Consider the following 24,172-nt stretch of genomic DNA (forward strand, 5'->3'; position numbering starts at 1 on the left):
TTGCAGAGGCTGTTGACAGCTTCAGAGTGCTGTGCTTAACAACTCTTGCACCACCAGGGAGGCCCTTAAATACCTTTATTTTCTTTTTTTCTTTTTTTTTTTTTTTTAGAGGCATGTTTTATTTATTTATTTATTTTATTTGTTTGTTTTTGTTTATACATGCACTGGGTACAGTCAGAAGCGTGGGAGGGTGAGAGAATTCACCAGAGCCAGAGTGGGGAGCAGAGAAGGCAGAAGGACTGAAGTACACTGCTGAGGGGAGCAGCGGGCGGCAGGAGAGGTCTGCGCACCATGTGGGACCCTCCTCCGGTGGCCGAGGAGCAGCCGGGGATCGAACCGGCGCCGCAGAGGCCGCGGGCAGCTTCGCAACCCAGCGCTCAACCGCTGCGCCACCGGGGAGGCCCTTAAATACCTTTATTTTCAATGAAGAATCCATTTCTAAAATTTAAGATGCTAGCTATCAGTCTATAATTTCACCAATAAAAACCAACTTCTCATATTCATTCTGCAAATTCACAGAGTCTCAGGTTTTAATCAAGAAGAAGTAATGAAAAAATTTTTTCATGGGTACTGTTATGGCAATTTCCCAGAGAGATCAGGAGACACTTAGAGAGGAAGAGAGAGAATTATTCGTCACACCGGCAGGCTCAGTAGGATAGCCCCCAAAAATCTGAGCCCAAAAAACAGAAGTGGCAGGGTTTTAAACAGTTCATATGCAGAAGCTTGTCACCCTACCCATCCTGGACTTCAGTGTCTCCAGAATGTGGTCTATCTTACGTAAACCTGACTACCACTGAAGTATGGATATTGGTTGAAAGCAGCTAACTACTCCTCAAGTTTAAACTAGATAGTGCCTACAATATATCCTGCTGTCTATACTGAAATGGTTTAAAATAAATTACAAGGGGCCTCCCTGGTGGCTCAAGGGGTAAGTCTCAGCACTATGATGCTAGCACAGCCACTGCAGCACTAGTTCGATCCTGAGCCAGGGAGCTGACCCACATGGACCTCTCCCCTCTCACCCGCTGCTCCCCTCGGCAATGTATTTCAGTCAGTCTGCCTGCTAGGCTTTCCACTCTGTTTCTGGTTAATCTTCTCACCCTTCCCCCGCACCTCAGGCTTGAACCCCAGTTCTTGTATGCAAAAATAAATAAAACTTAAAAAAAAAAGAAATCTGTATCCCAACTCCCTCTACTTCTCAAAGGGTCATCTGGTGTGGAGGGGGCTAGGATGAAGCTTGTGCTGCCTGTGTACACCTTTCAAATCACTTCCATCTTCCATCCAGCAATAAACAGAAGAACCCAAACATTTTAAATCTCTGGTGTTTCCATGCTTGCACTAAAATGGAGATACCCCTAAAGTGAATAAGGGGTCAAAAAGGAAACTATACATTTATGAATCCTTCACCTGTACCCCAGAATAATGGGCTGAGGAGGTGGACTCTTTAGGGTGTTGCTCAGATGATTCCCAATAACAAAATCACAGTCAACAAAGAAACCTTTAAGATGAAAGGCTGAAAACCATTCATTATTTCCCAAAATATGAAGATAATTGTTGGTGATGTAAATTTGAGCGATTTCTATGGAATTGCAAGAAATTTAAGGCAGCAAATATAAATATTGTTTTTGAGAATTATGGATGGGCAGAGGATGGATGATAGTTGACAAGTTTAGGGTTGGGCTTTCTGGTATTACGTAAGGTGGAATTGTGCGTGTTATTAGAAAGAGGAAGCAGTAAACCTGAATTTTGTGGAAGAGGAACCTCAGGGTTCTGGTGAGTGGTTGGCCTCAGGGAAAAGGAGAAAGGGGATGTAGAGCACCTCAGCCTTAGAGCTGATAGCATGAGAGCAGAGAGAACCTATGAATGAGAGGAAAATATATGGGAAATCACACAATCCCTTCCATCTTCTCAATGAAGGAAGAAAAGCCCTCTGCAGGGCTGTGGGTCAGGGAACTGACCCACATGGCACAGCAGCGCTCTCCTGTCTCCCCAGCTGTTCTCCTATCTTCCCAGATACTCCCCTCAGCAGTGTATTTCAGTGGATCTGCCTGTTCTGCTCCCCACTCTGTCCTGGTGAATCCTCTCACCCCACACCTCTGGCCTGTACCCCAGTTCTTGTATGCATAAATACATAAATCTTTAAAAATAAAATAAAAGGCTGGAGGGAAAGCAAACATGCATGGCATCTCATTATCCATTGTTGTGTTTCTATCTTATATTTTTATTCATATTTTCTCCTTTTTAAAAAATATTTATTTATTGGCCTCCCCGGTGGCGCAGCGGTTGAGCGCTGGGTTGCGAAGCTGCCCGCGGCCTCTGTGGCGCCGGTTCGATCCCCGGCTGCTCCCCGGCCACCAGAGGAGGGTCCCACATGGCGCGCAGACCTCTCCTGCCGCCCGCTGCTCCCCTCAGCAGTGTACTTCGGTCCTTCTGCCTGCTCTGCTTCCCGCTCTGGCTCTGGTGAATTCTCTCACCCTCCCGCGTTCTGACTGTACCCAGTGCATGTACAAACAAACAAACAAATAAATAAAAATACATGCCCCTTTAAAAAAAAAAAAATTATTTATTTATTTATACAAGCACTGGTACAGTCAGAAGCGTGGGAGGGTGAGAGAGCCAGAGCGGGGAACAGAACAGGCAGACGGACGAAATACACTGCTGAGGGAAGCAGCGGGCGGCAGGAGAGGTCTGCGCGCCATGTGGGACACTCACCCGGGGGTCAGGGATCGAACCAGCGCTGCAGAGGCTGCAGGCAGCTTCTCAACACAGCGCTCAACCACTGCGCCACTGGGGAAGCCCTCCATTCTTTTTTTTTTTAAAGATTTATTTTATTTATGTATGCATGCAAGAACTAGGGTACAGGCCAGAGGTGTGTGGGGCGAGAGGATTCACCAGAGACAGAGTGGGGAACAGAACAGGCAGACTGAAATACACTGCTGAGGGGACCAGCAGGCAAGACAGGAGAGGTCTGTTGTGCCATGTGGGTAGCTCCCTAGCAGGCCAGGGATTGAACTTATGTTGCAGAGGCAGAGGATAGCTCTATAGTGCTGTGCTTAACCCCTTGTGCTACCTGGGAGGCCCAATAAGTTGGAGTGTTAATTTAATAGCAGTCACAGGCTTAAAATATAAACACAGTCACAGCTAGATCACCATATGATCCAGCAATTATACTCCTAGGTCTGCATCTGAAGACTATGAAAACACTAATTCAAAGATATATATGCACTTTTATGTTCATTGTAACACTATTTACAATAGCCAAGATATGGAAATAATCTAAGTGCTCAAAGACAGAGGATTAGATAAAGAAGATGTGGTACATGTACACATTAGCATACTATATATTCAAAGGAAGGAAATCTTTGCAACAACATGGATAGAGCTGGAGGGAATATTCTAAGCAAAATAAAGCCAGGGCCTCCCTGGTGGCTCAAGGGGTTAAGACGCAACCTATGAAGATCACCGCAGCTGCTGCAGCATGAGTTCCATCCCTGCCCAGGGAGCTACCCACATGGCGCAGCAGACCTCTCCTGACTCGCCCACTGCTCTCCTCAGCAGTATATTTCAGTCATTCTGCCTGTTCTGTTCCCTACTCTGTCTCTGGTGAATCCTTTCACTCCCCCCCACACACACACACACACATACACCTCTGGCCTGTACCCTAGTTCTTGTATGTATAAATAAATAAATTTTTTAAAAAAATAAAATAAAGCCAGAAAGAGAAAGACAAGTACTTCAATCATGTAATCATATGTGAGATATCAAGAAACAAAGCAAAGGAACAGACAAAACTAAACCAAACCAACCTTTGGATTCTCACTCAGCACTGAGGTTGGGGGGAGGCAGTGAGAGCTGAAGGAGGCGACCCAGTGGAGTGTGCTTTAGAGTAATTAACACTGTGCCTCCCTGGTGGCTCAAGGGCTTAAGATACAACCTAGGAAGCTGTCCGCAGTCTCTGTAGCATGAGTTCGATTCCCCAGCCGGCCATGGAGCTACCCTCATGGCACAGCAGACCTCTCCTGACTCTCCCGCTGCTCCCCTCAGCAGTGTACTTCAGTCAGTCTGCCTGTTCTGTTCCCCACTCTGTCTCTGATGAATCCTCTCACCCCCCTCCACCCCGCCACACACACACACACCCCCCTCTGGCCTGTACCCCAGCTCTTGTATCCATAAATAATTAAATCATTTTTAAAAATAGAGTTATTAGCACCTTAGGTGGGTGAATATGGAAACTTACATTTGAAGAGGTGTGAACCTGTATTCCTAAAACATATCCAGTGCTGTAAACCAATTACCTCCATAAGAAAAAAGAAAAAAACAGAAAACTAATCAGAGAAAATAAACACTGCCACAAAAGCCATCCATTCAGTCATCAGCGCAAGAGTTTTCTCATTAAACATCAGGAGGCAGCTAGTTCCCCATCACCGCTGATTGCCTTGGCAGTACTAACTAAAATGTGAGGGATGACATGATGTTCCTTTTCCTGACAGCAGATGGAGCCATTGCATCACATACAACTTGGAAAAAAGTGCTGAAAGCATTCTGGAGATACTGGTGTAATCAATTTAAAAGATGAATGCAGGTGTTGTTCCTCATTGAAATCAGCAAAATCCCTGATTCTAGTTGATCTAGCTGATCTGATAGGAATTTTAAATCCTGGTAGGTTCAGCTACCAGACATACCCTACACCTTTTGCTCTTTTGCAAGATGAACACTACCCCTTAACTGAGTCATCCTAATTGTAAAGGGACCAGGTGACTGGCCACCTCTCACAGAGGGGTTGACACTAACATAGCCCATACCCAACTTCCAAGTCAGGGATTATGATCGTGTTGAAGCTAGGTCCAATCCGGAAGGAGACAAGAAAGCAAAGCAGGAAAGGACCAATAATTTAAAGAATGAGATAACACAATTAAACCTGAGAGTTTGGTTATTTGTTTCTTGGGTTTTTTTCTAAAGGCAGTTTCTCTGATTTTCTTACTGGATTGAAATAATGTGTCTCTGAAAGGCACAGGCCTTCATAACTGGATAAATGTTTAATATTCGATCCCCGGCTGCTCCCCAGGCCACCAGAGGAGGGTCCCACATGGCGCGCAGACCTCTCCTGCCGCCCGCTGCTCCCCTCAGCAGTGTACTCCGGTCCTTCTGCCTGTTCTGCTCCCTGCTCTGGCTCTGGTGAATTCTCTCACCCTCCCGCGCTTCTGACTGTACCCAGTGCTTGTATAAACAAAAAACAAAACAAACAAACAAATAAATAAATAAAGTATAAACTGTAAGACATTTAATGTGAAACTAGGAATGAAGGATTATGGTGGGGGGAAGGAGAAGGAGAAGGAGGAGGAATTATATCAAAGGTGAAGCTGCAAAAAACACAAGAAATAAATGTTCAGAGTAGTAGGGAAACCACAGGTCAAGGAAGCCAAGAATGAAACTAAGGTTTCATATTAAGAAATTATTGACCTTTTTTTAAGATTTATTTATTTATGCATACAAGAACTGGGGTACAGGCCAGAGGTGTGGGACGGGTGGTGAAAGGATTCACCAGAAACAGGGGGGAGCAGAACAGGCAAACTGACTGAAATATACTGCTGAGGGGAGCAGCGGGTGAGTCAGGAGAGGTCTGCTGCACCATGTGGGTAGCTCCCTGGCAGGGGATCGAACTCATGCTGCAGTGGTTGTGGATAGCTTCATAGCTTCATAGGTTGTGTCTTAACCACTTGCACCACCAGGGAGGCCCTTTACATATTTTTATAGGTAACCATGTTCAAATATACTGATAGTAATGTTTTAGTAAAATTTAGAGCTAGTAAATTTTTCATTATGTGGCTGCATTAAATCAATCAATATGTTGTGTTTCACAAAGAGCACCAGGACTTAAAGCTCTTAGCCAACCATGGACAGGTTTTTCTTAATAAAAATGAAATTCTGGGGCCTCCCTGGTGGCGCAGGTGGTTGAGCGCAGCACTGTGAAGCTGTCTGCAGTCTCTGTAGCGTGGGTTTGATATCGGCCAGCCAGGGAGAATCCCACATGGCGCAGCAGACCTCTCCTGTCTCACCCACTGCTCCCCTCAGCAGCGTATTTCAGCCAATCCACCTGTTCTGCTCCCCGCTCTGTCTCTGGTGAATCCTCTCACCCTCCCGCACATCTGGCCTGTACTCCGGTTCTTGTATGCATGAATAAATAAATCTTTAAAAAATAAATAAAATTAATAATAAAAATTTAAAAATGAAATTCTATAATAAGGCATGTTTAATCTAATATTTGCATATACCTGTGGATATATTTACAGCTTCTATTTTGTCACACCTTAGTGAGAATTGGTAAATGATATGTGATGCCTCTAATACAAAGAAGCACAATGGTCAAGAGGTTTGGGGGAAGGTTAATTGGAACCAGGCATATCAGATAAAGGAAGTAAGGATCAACTGCACCTGTTTTCAATCTTCTTTATAAATTAATTACCTTCCAGGAGACACAGGCATATCCTGAATACAGAGAACATTCAACTGAATGTATTTTCACTCTTTCCATTATATGCACAGTGGCTAATTGACAGGGCAATAGCTAAATAGTACCTTGTAATCTGATTAAAAGACAAGACTAATGTCCCAGGAAGTGCTGTGTATCCTTGGAAAAGTTAATCAGCTCCTGCCTCTCCACATCTGAGAGCCAAGTGCTTCAACTACTCTATTATCTCCCACCTCCAGTGAATTCCCCATAACTTATCGTGGATCTGCTAAGGAGTGTGTTAGTCCAGTGACAGTTAAGTCTGGAGTGTTTCTATTTTAACATAATGCTTCTTCTTTGCTTTCTTCTTTCAACAGTTTCTAATGCTCCTTCTTACACTTTCTTAAACAAGCATCAGTGACATAATCATCAGCCTAGATAAAAGGACACAGCCTTTCAAACTTTAATAGCTGATCCAAGAAGAAAGAGATGATTCCATTAGAGAAAAAAGATACCTAGAGATATTGTTACCTGAAGGAAATGTGACTGACAGACTGAGATCGCTCTAGCTGATTCAACAAATCTAGATCTGACTCTCTCTTCAGCTGTCCTTTTTTTTTTTAAGAAAAAAGATTTTTATTTATTTATTTATACAAGCACTGGGTACAGTCAAAAGTGCGGGAAGGTGAGAGAATTCACCAGAGACAGAGCAGGGAACAGAGCAGGCAGACTGACGAAGAAATACACTGCTGAGGGGAGCAGCAGGCGTGGCAGGAGAGGTCTGTCGTACCATGTGGGACCCTCCCCGGTGGCCCGGGATTGAACCGGAGCTGAAGAGACTGCGGGCAGCTTCGCAGCCCAGCACTCAACCACTTTGCTACCGAGGGAGGCCGCTCAGGTGGCCTTTTTAAAAGTAAAGAATATTGGGCCTTCCTGGTGGCACAGGGGTTGAAGTCTCAGCACAATCAAGCACCAGACACTGTGGCAAGACCTTCATCCCACATGGGTACAACAAGGAGCTGACCCACATGGCACAGCAGACCTCTCCTGTCTCGCCTGCTGCTCCCCTCAGCAGTGTACTTCAGTTAATTGGCCTATACTGTTCCCCACTCTGTCTCTGGTGAATCCTCTCACCCCTTGCATCTCTGGCCTGCACCCCAGCTCTTGTATGCATAAATAAATAAATCTTTTTTAAAAATAAATCTTAAAAAAAAAATTGAAATGCTCTTGCTTTCTAGAACCACCTGAAGGAAAGTTTTTTAATAGATTTAGGGATTTTAATGACTACTACCAGATATTCCCAGATGGCTCTAGAATTTTGCCTAATAGCATGGTTGTGTGCTGATGAGAAAGATCAAGCAAGTACTGAAGGAAATATCTATGATGCAGTGAAAGCAGGGAGAATTCCCAGAGTAATGTCCTTGAACAGTTAGGCAGGATAAGAGCATGTACAAAACAGAAGGTGTTGACCTTGGAAAGGAATTGGACTTTTCATATAAAGACAGTTTTATGAGGCAGACTGTATGGGATTTTTGGTGGTGTTGTTTGTTTTGGTTTGGTTTTTGTAGTTTAAGGGGAGGAAGAATATCTTCTTATATTTCCAAGATTCTTTTTTACAAACAGGTTTTTGTTAGGAAGGTCTGCACCCTCAAAGCTGAACAAACAAAAGAAGCAGTTCTGAGAAGTTCCAAACTAATAAGAGGAGAATATTTTAAGAAGAGAGTTTCTGAACAATTGGAATGGGAAAAGAAAATATCAATCCTCCACCTGAGAAATGAGCAAATGGTGGTACTGCTTTTTGTACTAGATGCTGAAGAGATTTCTAGATTTGCTTGAAAAGGAAGCTCCTGCACCTCCACATAGAGGGCTCTCTGTGACACTCTTGGTGTCTTTCTGCTAAACAGGTAGCCCAGCAGCGGTCAATCTGCTTCTTGGACTGATAAAGAGCCGCAGATCAATTTGCCAGCAGTTTCCTTCTCAGCTATATTACTTATTATACCTGTTAATGGTATTTCTGGGACGATTGCTCCAGATCATCATATCCTAAATTTATTCATGTCTACTAACAAGAACATGGCATTTATATGACTGTAAAATATAAAACATCATCAATAATAACCCGTACTTAGTGGACATGTTGACAACGTCCTCAGGTCGAGGTGGTTTGTCTTCAAAAAAAGGTGTGAATTAGACTATAAAATAAGGAGCTCTGGTCTATAAGCTTTCAATATACATTAGACAAATTCTGGAAATCATATTAGGTTGTTCTAAAGTGACAAATCCCGGGCCTCCCTATTGGTGCAAAGGGTTAATCTCAGCACTATGAAGCAATCTGCAGCCTCTGCAGCAGGAGTTTGATCCCCGGTCCCCAGGGAGCAACCCACATGGCGCAGCAAACCTCTCCTGACTCTCCCGCTGCTCCCCTCAGCAGTGTATTTCACTCAGTCTGCCTGTCTGCTCCCCACTCTGTCTCTGGTGAATCCTCTCAACCCCTGCTCCTCTGGGAGCAGCTCTTGTATGCATAAATAATCTTTTTTTGGAAATAGCATAAGACAACTTAAATATACTAATTTTTTTTTTTAATTTAATGCAAGCTTTTAAAGTACTCCTTTTAGGTTGGCTGGGCGCGGGGGCCGTTGGCCCCAGACAAATAAACATGGAGTCCATCTTCCACGAGAAAGTAGTTCCAGAAATACATCTCAAGATACTCCACAGACAGCAGGTACACATCTTAGTTCAGAAGAGCTACGGAAGAGAAGAGAAGCCTACTTTGAAAAGCAGCAGCAGCAGCAACAACAATAAGATCTACCAGGTCAGCTTTCACATCCTTGTGAAAGGCCAACCACAAGTTCAGGAGCACTTGGCTGTGAACTCGGTGATACGATGAGTGAAGAAGACATGCTTCAGGCAGCTGTGACCATGTCTTTAGAAACTGTTAGAAATAATTTCAAAACAGATGGAAAAAAATAATACCCTTTATAAATCATTTAGATATTCATACTTTTCAACATTATCCTGTGTGATTGCAGCATAGGGTCCATTTTGGTAATGTGTCAAAGAGAACACAGTTCAACAGAGGAAATAAGGCCTTTAGGTGGTTTGCAAACAAAAATATGAGAGTGGAAAACTGTGTCAGTTGTAGGACTGAAAAATGCTCCTCCAAATCCTAGCCAAAGAGGCATCCAGCAATTAAAGAAATTTAAAATAGTTTTCTAAATGTTCCTTTTTCTTTGTGCAATATCTAACATGTCTAACATTTGGTCATTTTCCTTGGATCTTTTTGCAGACCAACTAATTCGTTCTTGCCACGAAACTGTTCTTTTCCTCCCCTGTGTGGGTGATTTGCCTCACTTTCATTATCCAGTAGTTTTTTATTTCTCATTAACCAAATTACCTTTTTAGGACAGTGTCTCTTGCCTTTGTTGATAATAGTAAGGGTTCCAGAAGGAGGATAAGTTGTTCTCCCTCCCAGCTACGATTGCGACCTTGGGGTTTTCTCTTGTTATATTCTCTGATCACAGTTTCTCTGCTATTAGTTTTTCTTGTTGTTTTTCTACTACTCTTTTGAAGCTGATAATCTTCCTTGGGGTTTTGCTTTTTAAACTCTCTACTATGGGATCATTATTTCATGATTCTGGTTCATTCCTAAACTCTGAAATCAGCTCCGCACAAGTATTTGAGAATAAATGAGCATTTCTTTTTAACGTGAAAATAAATAAATAAATAAATAAATGAAGTACTCCTTTTAAAAAAAGTTTTTTTTTTAAGATTTATTTATTCCTACATACAAGAACCAACCGGGGTACAGGTCAGATGTGCGGGAGGATGAGGGGATTCACCAGAAACAGAGCGGGGAACATAACAGGCAGATTAACCGAAATACACTGCTGAGGGGAGCAGTGGGCCGGGCAAGACAGGAGAGGTCTGCTGTGCCATGTGTGTTTGCAGTCAGCAGGCTGGGATCAAACCCGCGCTGGTGAAGCTGCAGACAGCTTCACAGGACTGCACTCAACCACCTGCGCCACCAGGGAAGGCCCTGAAAAGTTCTCCTTTTCAAAGTACTCAGTCATTTGACATTAATGTGATGGGTTTTTAAAAAAGATTTATTTATTTATAGATAAAGATTTATTTATTTATAGGCCAGAGGTGCATGGGGTGTGTGTGTGAGAGGATTCACCAGAGACAGAGTGGGGAGCAGAACAGACAGATCTACTGAAATACACTGCTGAGGGGAGCAGCAAGCGATGTGGGTCAGCTCCCTGGCCTGGGTTCAAACTCGTGCTGCAGCAGCTGTGGATAGCTTGATAGTGCTGTGTCTTTAACCCCTGTACCACTAGGGAGTCCTCCCTAATATGGTTTCTTTTTGATGTCCTTAATTGGTTTTTTAAATAAGGAGGCTTCCCTGGTGCCACAGGAGTTAAAGACACAGCTCTATCAAGCTATTGCCAGCCACTGCAGCACAAGTTCAATCCCAGGCCAGCCAGGGAGCAACCCACATGGTGCAGCAGACCTCTCCTGTCACCCCCGCTGCTCCCCTCAGCAGTGTATTTCAGTCAATCAGTCTGCCTGTTCTGTTTCCCGCTTTGTGTCTGGTGAATCCTCTCACCCTCCTGCACATCTGGCCTGTAACCCGGTTCTTGTATGCATGAATAAAAATAAATCTTAAAAAAAAATAAATTAAATGATGCCCAATTTTCTTTTTTTTTTTTTTTTCAAGATTTTTATTTCTATTTATTTATGCATAGAAGAATTGGGGTCTAGGCCAACGGTGGTGCAGGGGGTAAGAGGATTTACCAGAGACAGTGGAGAGCAGAACAGGCTGATTGACAGAAATACACTGCTGAGGGGAGAAGCGGGCAAGATAGGAGAGAGGTCTGGTGTGCCATGTGTGTTAGCTCCCTGGCTGGGGATCGAGTCGTTGCTGCAATGGCTGCAGATAGCTTCATAGTGCTGTGACTCAACCCATTGCACCACCAGGGAGGTCCTGGTCATGGAGAATTTAAATAAAACAAAAATGTAAAAAGAAAAATCACTCATAATTACTCAGAATGAAGCGACCTTAACATATTTGTTGTTTCTTTGCAATCTTATTATCTATAAGTACATAATATAATGTTTATATTGACGTCTAATAGTTTCTTAGAGGTGTCAAGGGAGGTCATAAGTTAAAAACAAGACTTTCCAGGCACCTCTGTAGACTTAGATTGCTACTCATTTAGCTTGAAAAACAGACAGAGAAGGGGAAGTGCGGTCCCCAGCAGATGAGTCAGTCCCACGGTCAAAAGGAACATTACATTTGTCCCTGGGGGGGGGTTTAAAAGGGAGGGGCACAGATTCAGAATTGTTGAACTAAAACAGACCAGCAAAACCCCTCTGGCAGCATGCTCCACCCTCCAGGCCCGGGTCCCCCACCTCCACCCAGCCAGTGGTTCTCAAACTTGAGCACGCATAATAACCCCCAGGAGGTCTTTTAAACCAGAGTCCCCCGGGTCCCACCCCCAAAGTTTCTGTTTCAGTAAGTACTTCAGAGGTGAGGCTGAAGAATTTGCATGTCTAACAAGCTCCCAGTTGATGCCAAAGCTGCTGATCCAGGAACCACACTTTGAGAATCCCTGCTTACTTTACTTAACCACCTCATCTGCCTGCAGATCAGCATTTCACAAAAGGACAGACTCTCATATTAAATTGTAAATGGTGGGCCTCCCTGGTGGTGCTGGCGGTTGAGCACCACACTGTGAAGCTGTCCGCAGCCTCTGCTACACTGTGAAGCTGTCCGCAGCCTCTGCTGAGAGGGTTCAATCCCCGCCGGCCGGGAGAAACACACATGGCACAGCAGCTCCCCTCAGCAATGTATATCATCATTCTGCTTGTTCTGTCCCCCCACTCTGTCTCTGGTGAACCCTCTCACCCACCACACCTCTGGTCTGTACCCTAGTTCTTGTATAAATAAATAAATCTTTTTAAAAATTTAAAAAATATAAATTGAAAATAGTGAAAAACAATTTAAAGCTCGAAGGAGGGCTGACCTCCAACTCACCAAAAGGGACAACCCAAAATTTGTTTTAGAGAATAAAGGCAAACATTATAACTTCCAGAGCAATAGCATCAGAAACTCAATAGAAACTCCATGGATAGCTGAGAACTGAGCTCCATGGATAGCTGAGAACTGAACCTCTTAAGACGCTGGTTTTTACTATGAGATCCTTTTGCATCCAAGCAGTGATGGCTCTAAGAATCATAAAGAGCTGCTGATGAGAACTTTTCTATAGAGCAAGTTTCAGGAAAAGGCAGTGCTTTATACAGTAAGGTAATTCTAGTAACAGGTTTCAGGAGTCAGCTTCTGTGGGGAATTTTTTCCAAAACTCTAAATCTGGTTAAGTTACATTGCTAAAAAAAAAAAAAAAAAAAAAAAAAAGAATCCAGTAACAGTGATAATTGGGCCTCCCTGGTGGCCAAGGGATTAAGTCTCAGCGCTATTACTCCTATGGCCTGAGTTTGATCCCCAGACAGGGAGATAACCCACATGGCCATGGTGCACCAGACCTCTCCTGTGTCTCCTGCTGCTCCCTTTAGGAGTGTATTTCAGTAAACTCCACCTGTTCTGCTCCCCACTCTGTCGCTGGTGAATCCTCTTACCCCCTGCACCTCTAGCCTACACCCCACTTCTTCTACAAAATGAATAAATATTTTTAAAAAACAGTGACAATATATTTTTACATGCACTTGAGAAAATGTGCTGGTGTTCTAGATGCTAGCAGTTTCTAAATAGGAAATATAAATTCCCAGATATCCATTTTGCAAAGAATATGTCCATTATTTTGGGTTTTTATACATCGAGGACTTTTAAGTTATTTTTTAAGCGGGAGAATAATATTTATTTTCAAAGCATGATGAAAACAGGTTTAAGACCTGAGACATATTTTCCACATCTTTTTCAATAAAGTGAAACTTGGTTTATGTAATAGCTTGCTAGGGCTTCAGTAACAAAATAGCACAAACTAGATGATTTCACTAATAGAAATAAATGTCTTGCAGTTCATGAGACTAGAAATCCAGAATGCAGGAGTGGGTAGGGTCCAATAGAAGAAGAAAAATGTATTAGAAAACTTGGGTCCCTCCCACTCCTTAATCAGGTTGCTGTTAAGCAGATTTGTCCTTTGAATAAGCATGGCCACAGAGAATTCAGAGAGTGCGCTCATTTGCATTTTGGCAGGAAACGCTTGCTTGTCACCCCTCCCTCCACTGTTCTTTTTCACTCTGGAAATGCAAAACCTTCTATTGATATATTAAGTTATTCTGATCTACACCTAGGTAGATCAGAACAGAAATCCCACACACAGTGATTCTCAAATCTCCCCAGCATGATCCCTTTAGTTTTTATGAATGACATTCCTCTTACTTTTGGGATTTGTAGTCATCCAGCCTTGCCTTCTCTCCAGACTTTGCCCCCTTCACTGACTGTGACTACAAGGAGTTACTGACTTGCTCTAAACTCCAGTAGCCTCATTCATAATAATAATTTCTAGCTCATGGGGTTGTTCTGAGCATCTAATAAAATTATTTAATATCCTTTTTTAATATATATTACTAAGTAGGTAACATTCCATAAATAGTTAATTTTTTTTCTTGATTAATTAATCCTCCAATCACCCATGGACACCCTCATCCTTTTCTTAAGTAGAAATCTTTATACCTAACTCATAAAAAAAAAAATCCCTTTTGTGGGGGCCTCCCCATTGGCGCAGCAGGTTGAAGGCAGTGCTGTGAACCTCTGCAGCGCGGTTTCGATTCCCAGCCGGACAGGGAGAGTCCCACATGGCACTGCAGACCTCTCCTGTTTTGCCCACTGCTCCCCTCAGCAACGTCTTCAGTCAGTCTGCCTGTTCTGCTCCCAACTCTGTCTCTGGTGAATCCTCTCACCCCCCTGCACCTCTGGTCTGCACCCCCCAGCTCTTGTATGCATAAATGAATAAAACTTTTTTTTTTTTTAATTTGAGTTAGGGCCTCCCTGGTGGCTCAGCGGTTGAGCACTGGGTTGCGAAGCTGCCCGCAGCCTCTGCAGTGCCGGTTCGATCCCCGGCTGCTCCCCGGACACCGAAGGAGGGTCCCACCTGGCGTGCAGACCTCTCCTGCCGCCCGCTGCTCTCCTCAGCTGTGTACTTTGGTCCTTCTGCCTGCTCTGCTCCCCGCTCTGGCTCTGGTGAATTCTCTCACCCTCCCGCACTTCTGACTGTACCCACTGCTTGTATAAATAAATAAAAAATAAATCTTTAAAAAAAAAATTTGAATTGAAGAATATTGCTTAACATCTACTCTACCTGCCATGTTGGGAATAGACTATGGAGTAGGAAGGACAAAGGCAGAAGTACACCTAGTTTAGAGATGAAGGTGGTACAAAGTGCTAATATTCTTGGTATAATTTAAAGAAAGAAAAGCAAGATTTTCAGACAGATTGAATTTGGACTATGAGAAAGGCAGAGGCGCCAAGATGCCCCCAAGGTTTTTGACTGAAGTTGAACTAGTGGAGTTGACTTGACTAAAATGGAAATCACCGGGAGTGGATTAGGATTCCAGGAAGGGGATTATGATTGAATTAGGGGTTTCTTTGAATTGAAGTAACATCGCATTATAACATTATATAAGTGTCAGGTGTACATCAGAGTTTGGGAGTTAAAATTTTATTTAATTCACCTATTAGATATCCAAACACAGAGCTTGAACGATTTGAAGGTATAATCCTGGAGATAAAAATATGGAGCTCATCACCATTTGGGAGTTACTAAAACCCTTGAGATTGGATTACTGAGGCTGGGGCTATATAAACGTAGTGCAGAATAAAGAGCTCAGGATTTAATCTTCAGTGACTCAGGAGGTGCAATTTAGAGGAGAGACAGGGATAAAGAGAAGGAACCAGAATTAAAACTCAGGAAAAGATGGTGTCCTGGAAGCCATGATAAGTTTTCCAAGGTGGCAAGAGCTCCTGATACTTCAAGTAAGATGGGTTTGGGAATTGATCATTAGATATTACAATGTTAAGTCATTAGAACTTGTGACTTTGACAAGAGGAGTGTCTATGGAGGTTGGATAGAAACTCTGATTGAAGTAAGTTCATAAGGGAATGAGGAGAAACAAATGACCAACATATAAACCACAATTACACAGAACTTTAAAAGATTTTCACTGTAAAAGAAAATATATTATATATTTTTTATTTTTATTTATTTATTTTTAAAAATTTATTTATTTATACAAGAACCAGGGTACAGGCCAGATGCGTGGGAGGATGAGAGGATTCATCAGAGACAGAGCGGGGAACAGAACAGGCAGACTGACAAAATACACTGCTGAGGGAAGCAGTGAGCAAGACAAGAGAGGTCTGCCGTGACATGTGGGATTCTCACCGGCTGGCTGGAATGGAACCCATGCTGCAGAGGCTGCGGACAGCTTCACAGTGCAGCGCTCAAGTGCCTGCACCATCAGGGAGGCCCAATTTTTATTTATTTTTGTGTAGAAGAAAGGGTGTAGGTCAGAGATATGGGGAGTGAAAGGATTCACTACAGACAGTGTAGTGAGAGCAGAGAGGAGAGCAGAACTGGCAGATCTACTGAAATACACTGCCGAGGGGAGCAGCAGGCAAGTCAGGAGAGGTCTGCTGCACCATGTGGGTAGTTCCCTGGCTGGGGATTGAACTCTTGCTGCAGAGCCTGGGGACAGCTTCACAGTGCTGTGCTTAACCCGTGGCACCACCAGGGAGGCCCCACTCTTTTTTTTTTTTTTAAGAATTATTTATTTTTGCATACAAGAACTGGGTTACAGGCCAGAGGTGTGGGGAGTTAGAGGATTCACCAGAGATGGTATGGGGAACACGACAGGCACACTGACAGAAGTACACTGTTGAGGGGAGCCCCGGAAAAGAGAGGAGAGGTCTACTGTGCCATGTGGGTCACCTCTCTGGCCGGGGATGGAACTCATGCTGCAGTGGCTGTGGATAGCTTCATAGTGCTGCATCTTAATCCCAGGGATGCCCCAGAAAATTTATTCTTATGGTTTAAAATGCAATATATTTTTTAAGTATCTTCATAATGTTGTGCAACTATCACCACTATTTAATTCCAGAACGTTTTCATTTCCCTAAAAAAGAAAACCTACTAATAGATACTTCTTATGCCTCCCTATCCTAGTCCCTGAGAGTCATTTATTTATTTTATGTCTTTAGAGACTTGTCTATACTAAGTTCCATATACTTGGAAGCTTACAGTATATACCTATTGTGCCTCGCTTCTTTCATTTAGCATGTTTCCAAGATTCATCCATTTGAGCATGATTTAGTATTTCATTTCCTTTTTAAGACAAAATACTATTCCATGGTATGGATATGCCATCCTTTGTTAATCCATTCATCTGTTGATAGATATTTTGGTTGTTTCCACTATATTTTTTAAAACCAGAACATTAATTGTGAGGCTAATATTTGAAATCCTTAAGATGAACTGGATGCTGCAACAATTTTCTTTCTGGGTTTAGGTGCTGTTCTTTCACAGAATCCATGCCTGAATCTGCAGTATGCAATTTTTAGGTGCCCCATTCGAGTAGTCCCAGTGGTATTTCATCTTTCAGGCCAGGCACTCCAGTTATGTCTTCTCTTTCACTTGGTAGGGTGACCACATGTGCTTAAGGTTGACTTCCAAAGGTAGAGGAACTTAGAGCCACAACAATGGCACACAAAATGTGTATCTTATTGCAACCCTTTTCAGTTTATGATGTTCCCTTTGTCATCTCGCTTCTGCAACCGAGTCCAAGAGGATCTGCACAACTTGGTTATAGGAGTAATGCTGCTGTGCACATTCACATACAACTGTCCGTGGACATACCTTTCATTTCTTTGCAGGTAGTACCTAAGAAAGGAATTGCTGGCTCATTTGGTGATTCTATGTTTAATTTTTAGACAACCTTTTCTTCCTCTAATAATGAGATGATCCCATAGTTTGTGTCCTTTATTCTGTTGATATATTTCAATATTTGATTTTCCTACATTGAATCAACTTCACATTTTGGGGGTAAGTTCCACTTGGTCATAGTGTAGAACCCTTTTTATATGTTGCTGGATTTGGATTGCTAGTGGAACTTGGTTGAAGATTTCTGCCTCTGGATCCATAAAAGATATTTATCAATAGTTTTCTAGGGATCTCTGGTTTGTGCATCAGGGCATGAAGGTCAGATTTTTTTTTTTTTTAAAGATTTATTTTTATTTATTTATACAAGCACTGGGTACAGTCAGAAGCGCGGGAGGGTGAGCGAATTCACCAGAGCCAGAGTGGGGGAGCAGAACAGGCAGAAGGACCGAAGTACACTGCTGAGGGGAGCAGCGGGCGGCAGGAGAGGTCTGCGCGCCATGTGGGACCCTCCTCCCGTGGCCGGGGAGCAGCCGGGGATCGAACCGGCACTGCAGAGGCTGCGGGCAGCTTCGCAACCCAGCGCTCAACCGCTGCGCCACCAGGGAGGCCCTGAAGGTCAGATTTTTATGGCAACCTAACTAGCTACATGTTACTCTGTCAAACAAGAAGGAAAGTGCCGCGAGTATTTTTAGGGTGGTTTTTTTCCAATGAATTAAAATCTGTATCGGTTGGGAGATTATCCCAGATAATCAGTTCATCTGATTAAATCTGTTCAGACTTTAAGAGTAGAGTTGAGGAGTCACTGAAGAGAAAAACACCGCCGGTGAGAACACCATCACTCCTTAATGAAGAGGCCCAGCCTTCCTCTTCTGTAGCTGTCTAAGGATTTCAGACTTGCCCAATTTCCACAGTACTGTAAGCCTGCTCCTTAATATAAGTCTCTATGTATCTCCTACTTATTGGATCTCTTCTCTGATTTAACCATAACTGATAATGCAAGGTATAATACTGGCTTCCCAAAATGAGTTGGGAAGTGTTCCTTCCTCTGCTATTTTTGAAAGAGTTTGTGAAGGATTTAGTTATATACTTAAACATTAATAGAATGGTCATTTATAACTTATTTGTTTCAAGGTAATTTATTTTTGGCTAATAATGTGAGAAGAAAGTGTATTAATTTCAATGTATAGCTCTTTTCCTTATATATAAAGAATATAAATATTTTTATATTTATATCCAAAAGTAAATTAATTTTGAACTGCCCTTTTTATGAAAGTCCTCATTGACTTTGGTAACTTTACACATACAGTATTGCTACTTTATGAAAATTAACCATATTCTCACACTGAAAATTATTCATTATGATCTGAAAATCAAATTTAGCTGCAACTTGTTTTTATTACACAGATCTTACTATACAGAAACTAGCAACAATGCCATGTGATGAAGACCCAGAGCAATCAAGTAGGAGTCAAGGCAAAGACAAAAGAAGTAGGGCAAAGAGATGTATAGAATGGGGAAGAGAAGTGAAGGAAGAGAAACAAGAGACAGAAGAAGAAAAAGAAAGAAAGGGACATGCAGAGCAGTATCCACAGAAAAGATTAATCAGTAAACCCCTCATGTACACCCTATGGACAAAATTCAAGTTAAGCAAATATCTCACAATGGGAGATAGACTATCACTTGCATTTGAATTCAGCTTGACAGATAAACAGGTATGAAAACCTATTTTTTTTTTATTAACAGTCACTTATATAGTATTATTTATATCCTTATTCTGTATTTCTGGATAAATCACCTCCCTTCCCTCATTTTTTTTGTAGATAAATCATTGGTTTTGTGAAAAGAGAGAGAAATATAAGGAAGAAATGTACAAGCAGAAATATAAGAAACAGCGTAACAAGTAAGAACGTTCTAGTAATAATGTATGTAGATGTATAATGCTAAGTTGTAATATGTTAAGTATAAGGAAGTGAAAAACAACATTTGGAGTCAGACTGGACACCCAATAAACTACTTTCATATTACAGTCAGTGGTACAAAGAACCCTTTACTGCCCTGTTGGGTTTTTTTTGTTGTTAACTATTTATTTATTTATGCATACAAGGGGTACAGGCCAGAGGTATGCTGGCTGAGAGGATTCACCAGAGACAGAGTGGGGAACGGAACAGGCAGATTGACTGAAACACACTGCTGAGGGGAGCAGCGGGCGAGTCAGGAGAGGTCTGCTGTGGCATGTGTGTTGCTCCCTGGCCGACTGGGGATGGAATTCATGCTGCAGAGGCTTTAGATGGCTTCATAGTGCCTATGCTTAACCCCTTGCACCACCGGGGAGGCCCTACTGCCCTGTTTTTCACTCTGGTCAACACGCTAAAATGCAGATGCATGTGCAGACACGGCCTCATTTACCGTTAAGTCTTATTACCAAATGTAGAGCTGCCACCATTAGATTTTTATTGATTGCAATATAGAATTAATAATTTTGTCCTTTTTGTTCCTTAGATGTTGAATATATTTAAAGGTTGTCTTTTCTTTTTATTGACAGAACCTAAAGTGATTGCAAAGAATTAAAATAAGAATAGTATCAGTGCTCGCTTCGGCAGCACATATACTAAAATTGGAACGATACAGAGAAGATTAGCATGGCCCCTGCGCAAGGATGACACGCAAATTCGTGAAGCGTTCCATAGAAAAAAAAAAAAAAAAAGAATAGTATCAACAGTTTTAATAGCACTAGACTCTATATAGAATTTTATATATTATTTATGTGCATTTATGTTTAATTTTTTATGGATGACTTCACTTCAGCATCACCCTAAACTATAAATGAAGAAACTGGATTGCTGGGAAATAATATGATTTCATTTCAACATGTACTACTACCTAAAATGCCTACGTTTGAATTTGTACTTTTATTTCTCAGCTACAAATGCTATGTATTTTCAGTTGTAACCTGGGAAATATCCTACGCCATCTCAGTTGTGTTTCTTTTTTTTTTTTTTTAAAGATTTATTTATTTATTTATGCATACAACAACTGGGGTACAGGCCAGAGGCGTGGGGGGTGAGAGGATTCACCAGAGACAGAGTGGGGAACAGGACAGGTAGACTGACTGAAATACACTGCTGAGGGAAGCAGCAGGCGAGGCAGGAGAGGTCACTGTGCCACGTGGGCAGCACCTTGGCCTGGGATCGAACTCATGCTGTAGTGCCTGCAGACAACCCCATAGGTTGTGTCTCAACCCTTTGCGCCACCAGGGAGGCCCTCAGTTTGTATTTCATAACTAATGTGTGTATACTCTAGTGTTCTCTATTAAAATTCCAATGTGAAAGTATTTAAAATTTCTTGCATTCTCTTTGCCTCGGTAAACTCTTTACTCCTTTGTAATGTTTAAATGTGTTTTAGGAGGATTCTCTTGTTCTTCAGTGGAAATTGTTTTCCAGATTTAAGATATTTTGACATAGGTTGAATATAGGGACAGTGTTGTGAAGCATTTTACATGATGGCATTTTCATGGGTTACTGGAGTGCTGAAAGGACAAAAAATATTAATAATTGTCCACTCTGTGGAGCCAAACTGGATGAGAGGCATGCCAAGGAGTTCCTGAACATTCTATTTTGACTTCACTGTGGACTGGAAGTTTTTATAAGTTCATTGATCTTATTTATAAAAAAAAATCAATGAAGAAAGTACAATCCTGTGTAGAACTGTTCAGAGACTGAGAAAAGAGAAATCACAGTAGAATCTAATATGTTTAGTGCATCCTACCTCTCAACAAGCCTTCTCTGCCTTTTCTCTACAAACCTCACTCTGCTCCAGGAACGATGATTTTTATTTGGTGTGTTTGTCTTGTGGAGAAGAGGAAGGTTATTTAGGTCTTGCAAGAGGGATTTGATGGATGGGCCATGAAGGAGGAAAGGAAGGCAGGAAGATGACACAGTGGATGTGAGAATAAGAGATAATGAATTGAGGCCTCCCTAGTTGTGCAAGGGGTTAAGTCTCAGCCTCCTGGTGGCACAAGGGGTTAAGAACCACACTATGAAGCAATCTGCAGCCTCTGTAGCACTAGTTCCATCTCTGGTGGCCAGAGAGAGACCCACATGGCGAAGCAGACCTCTCCTGTCTCGCCCGCTTCTCCCCTCAGCAGTGTTTTTCAGTCAGTCTGCTGTTCTGTTCCCCACTCTGTTTGTTACAGGGCAGGGAGAGGGGCAGCCCAGACCCCGCAAACCTGCCTGCTCTAAATAGGTTCTGCCATTTGCTGCATCAACACAAAACATATGAGACTTTAATGGGAATTAAATACAATTAGGAAACAATACAGGAAATGCAAAGAATCTAGTTTCTAAATCAAGCACTCAAAATTACCTGATGCCTCGTGGGTAACAGTCCATTCAAATGGGATTGGCCCAGAGCAAGGCCCCAAAGCCTGCCACAAGTCTAAAGCATCTTTCAGTGGGGACCCACAGAAAAGGATCAGAAACAACCAAACCAAGTCTGGGAGGAAAGAGCAAAATCAAAATCAAGACAAACACCGCCACTGTCACCTCCCTGGGGTCTCTTACCCACATTTGTGTCAACCGGTTCAAGACCAAAAGGCAAGTGCAGTTTTTTACATGTCTTTCTTTTGCATGTGTCTCCTCCAGGTCTCCTTCCCGCTCTCCATCCTGTTTTTTTTTTTTTTTTTCTTTTTCAGTCTCCTCTGCAGCTTTTTAATCTCTGCTCAGCTCCACCCTCCCTTGGGTGGGACAAAAAAACTAAAACCTCCCCTTTACTGGGGACCACCCTGTTACATGTCTCTGGTGAATCCTCTCACCCCAATCATCTCTGGCCTGTACTCCAGCTCTTGTATGCATAAATAAATAAATCTTAAATAAAAAGGAGATTAAATCTCTCTCTCACAAACACAAATCAATAACAAAAACTTACAATTCCTAATGGTAATCTGAATGAATAAGAGATTAGAACTAAGGATGTCTGAGTATTGGGAATTTATTTGGCACTAAGAATAACTTCCATTTTAAATATTTCTGAAGAAAGATATTCCAAAAATTGGCAAAACTTGCTCAAGGTAGGGATCACAATACTCAATAATATTTTATTACACGAGAGAAACAAAGTTAAATGTTTAATGAATGTTAATGTGTTAGGAATTTTACATATGCCACTTAATTTAAACTTCACGTTAACCCTGTGTGCTGAGCAAAATAAGCCAGTCCAAAAGAGGATGACCGGTGGGAGATGGAATACCAGAATAGATGAAGAGACATATAAAATGGAACTGCTTAAATAAAACAGACCAACTGTTACAGCCAAGAGTAGCAGAAGGAACTATAATGATTACATGTAATGCAGTATCCTATCAATAGATGGGATTCTGAAACACAAAAAAAAGAAACCGAAGCGCCACTCAAACAAGAGAGAGGCAGCAGGCAGCGGGTAACAAAGCGGAACCCAGACGCGCTAGTGCTGCTGCTTCCGGCGGGCACAGAACGCGATGCACCGCTGGAGTCCCTTACTGCGCAAAGAGCGCGATTCTGAGGTCAGCCGGTTGGGCGTTCAGAACTTGGCGCCGTTGGCCGTGCGTGTGCGCCTGCGCCAACTCGGAGTCGGAGAACTCTGCAGTGGGCACCCACCCTAAGTAGTTTTAAATGATGGTGTAATATACGTATAGGAGATGGCATCCAAGCTTATATATAGCATTCTTGGTTCACCAGAGACGCCACCCTTTTTTTTTTTTAAGATTTATTTATTTATGCATACAGTAACTGGGGTACAGGCCAGAGGTGTAGGGGGTGAGAGGATTCACCAGAGACAAAGTGGGGAACAGAACAGGCAGACTGACTGAAACACTCTGCTGAGGGGAGCAGCGGGCGAGTCAGGAGAGATCTGCTGCTCCATGTGGGTTGCTCCTGGCCGGCTGGGGTTGGAATTCATGCTGCAGAGGCTACGAATTGCTTCATAGTGCAGTGCTTAACCCCTTGTGCCACCAGGGAAGCCCAAGAGTCAGAGATTCTTAAATATGATCCCCAGGCCCCACACCCAGAGAGTCTGATTCAGAGGGGCAGGGGCAATACCCAGCCAGAGAATATGCATTTGCTCACAAGTTCCCAAGTGATCCTAACATTGGTTCAGTTTGTATAAGATTTACTGGAAATCTAAGGTTTTGGTATAACGATTTTACCTCAATCCAATGTAAAAGGAGTGGTATTGAACATCCAGGAAGAGATAGGAGAAATGTTAGGAAATAAAATTATAAGTTTTAGCAAATGAAAAAAATATATATAAGGTTTTTTCCAAGATTTATTTTTATTATTTATGCATACATGTAGGTCAGAGGTGCAGGGAGTGAGAGGATTCACCAGAGACAGAGTGGGGAGCAGAACAGGCAGATTGACTGAAATACACTGCTGAGGGGAGTAGGTGGCGAGACAAGAGAGGTCTCCTGAGCCATGTGGGTTAGTTCTCTGGCCTGGGATCTAACTCAGGCCACAGTGGCTGGGATAGCTTGACAGCGCTGAGACTTTAACTCCTGTGCCACCAGGAAGGCCCCTATAAGATAAGAATTTATTGACTAAAAAAGATTTATTGTATTTATTTTTGCATACAAGAACTGGTGTGTAGGCCAGATGTGTGGTGGAGTGAGGATTCACCAGAGACAGACTGGGGAGCAGAACAGGGGGATCTGCTGAAATACACTGCTGAGTGGAGCAGTTGGCAAGACAGGAGAGGTCTGCTGTGCCTTGCGGGTTAGCTCCCAGGCAAGGGATCAAACTCATTGCTCCAGTGGCTGCGGATAGTGGATAGCGTCATAGTGCTGAGACTTAACACCTTG

The 24,172-nt window shown here is 42.6% G+C and overlaps 1 protein-coding gene, 1 non-coding gene and 1 pseudogene across 2 annotated transcripts; 2 read left to right on the forward strand and 1 right to left on the reverse strand.

The window, feature by feature from the left end:
* Nucleotides 1-16,928: 16,928 nt before the first annotated feature.
* On the reverse strand, nucleotides 16,929-17,224 carry LOC119248370 (60S ribosomal protein L37-like; annotated as a pseudogene).
* Nucleotides 17,225-18,336: 1,112 nt separating this feature from the next.
* Nucleotides 18,337-19,849, forward strand: NANOGNB (NANOG neighbor homeobox). Its single transcript, XM_037513265.1, has 4 exons — nucleotides 18,337-18,343; nucleotides 18,748-19,055; nucleotides 19,164-19,243; nucleotides 19,843-19,849. Exons 1-4 carry the CDS (start codon nucleotides 18,337-18,339, stop codon nucleotides 19,847-19,849), a joined length of 402 nt encoding a protein of 133 aa, XP_037369162.1.
* Nucleotides 19,850-19,927: 78 nt separating this feature from the next.
* LOC119248548 (U6 spliceosomal RNA) lies at nucleotides 19,928-20,034 on the forward strand. The gene has a single exon (XR_005125971.1). It is a non-coding gene; the product is annotated as a U6 spliceosomal RNA (small nuclear RNA).
* Nucleotides 20,035-24,172: the final 4,138 nt, after the last annotated feature.

Source organism: Talpa occidentalis, unplaced genomic scaffold (genome assembly GCF_014898055.3).
Source record: "Talpa occidentalis isolate TD23 unplaced genomic scaffold, MPIMG_talOcc4v2.1 talOcc4.16, whole genome shotgun sequence".
NCBI lineage: Eukaryota > Metazoa > Chordata > Mammalia > Eulipotyphla > Talpidae > Talpa > Talpa occidentalis.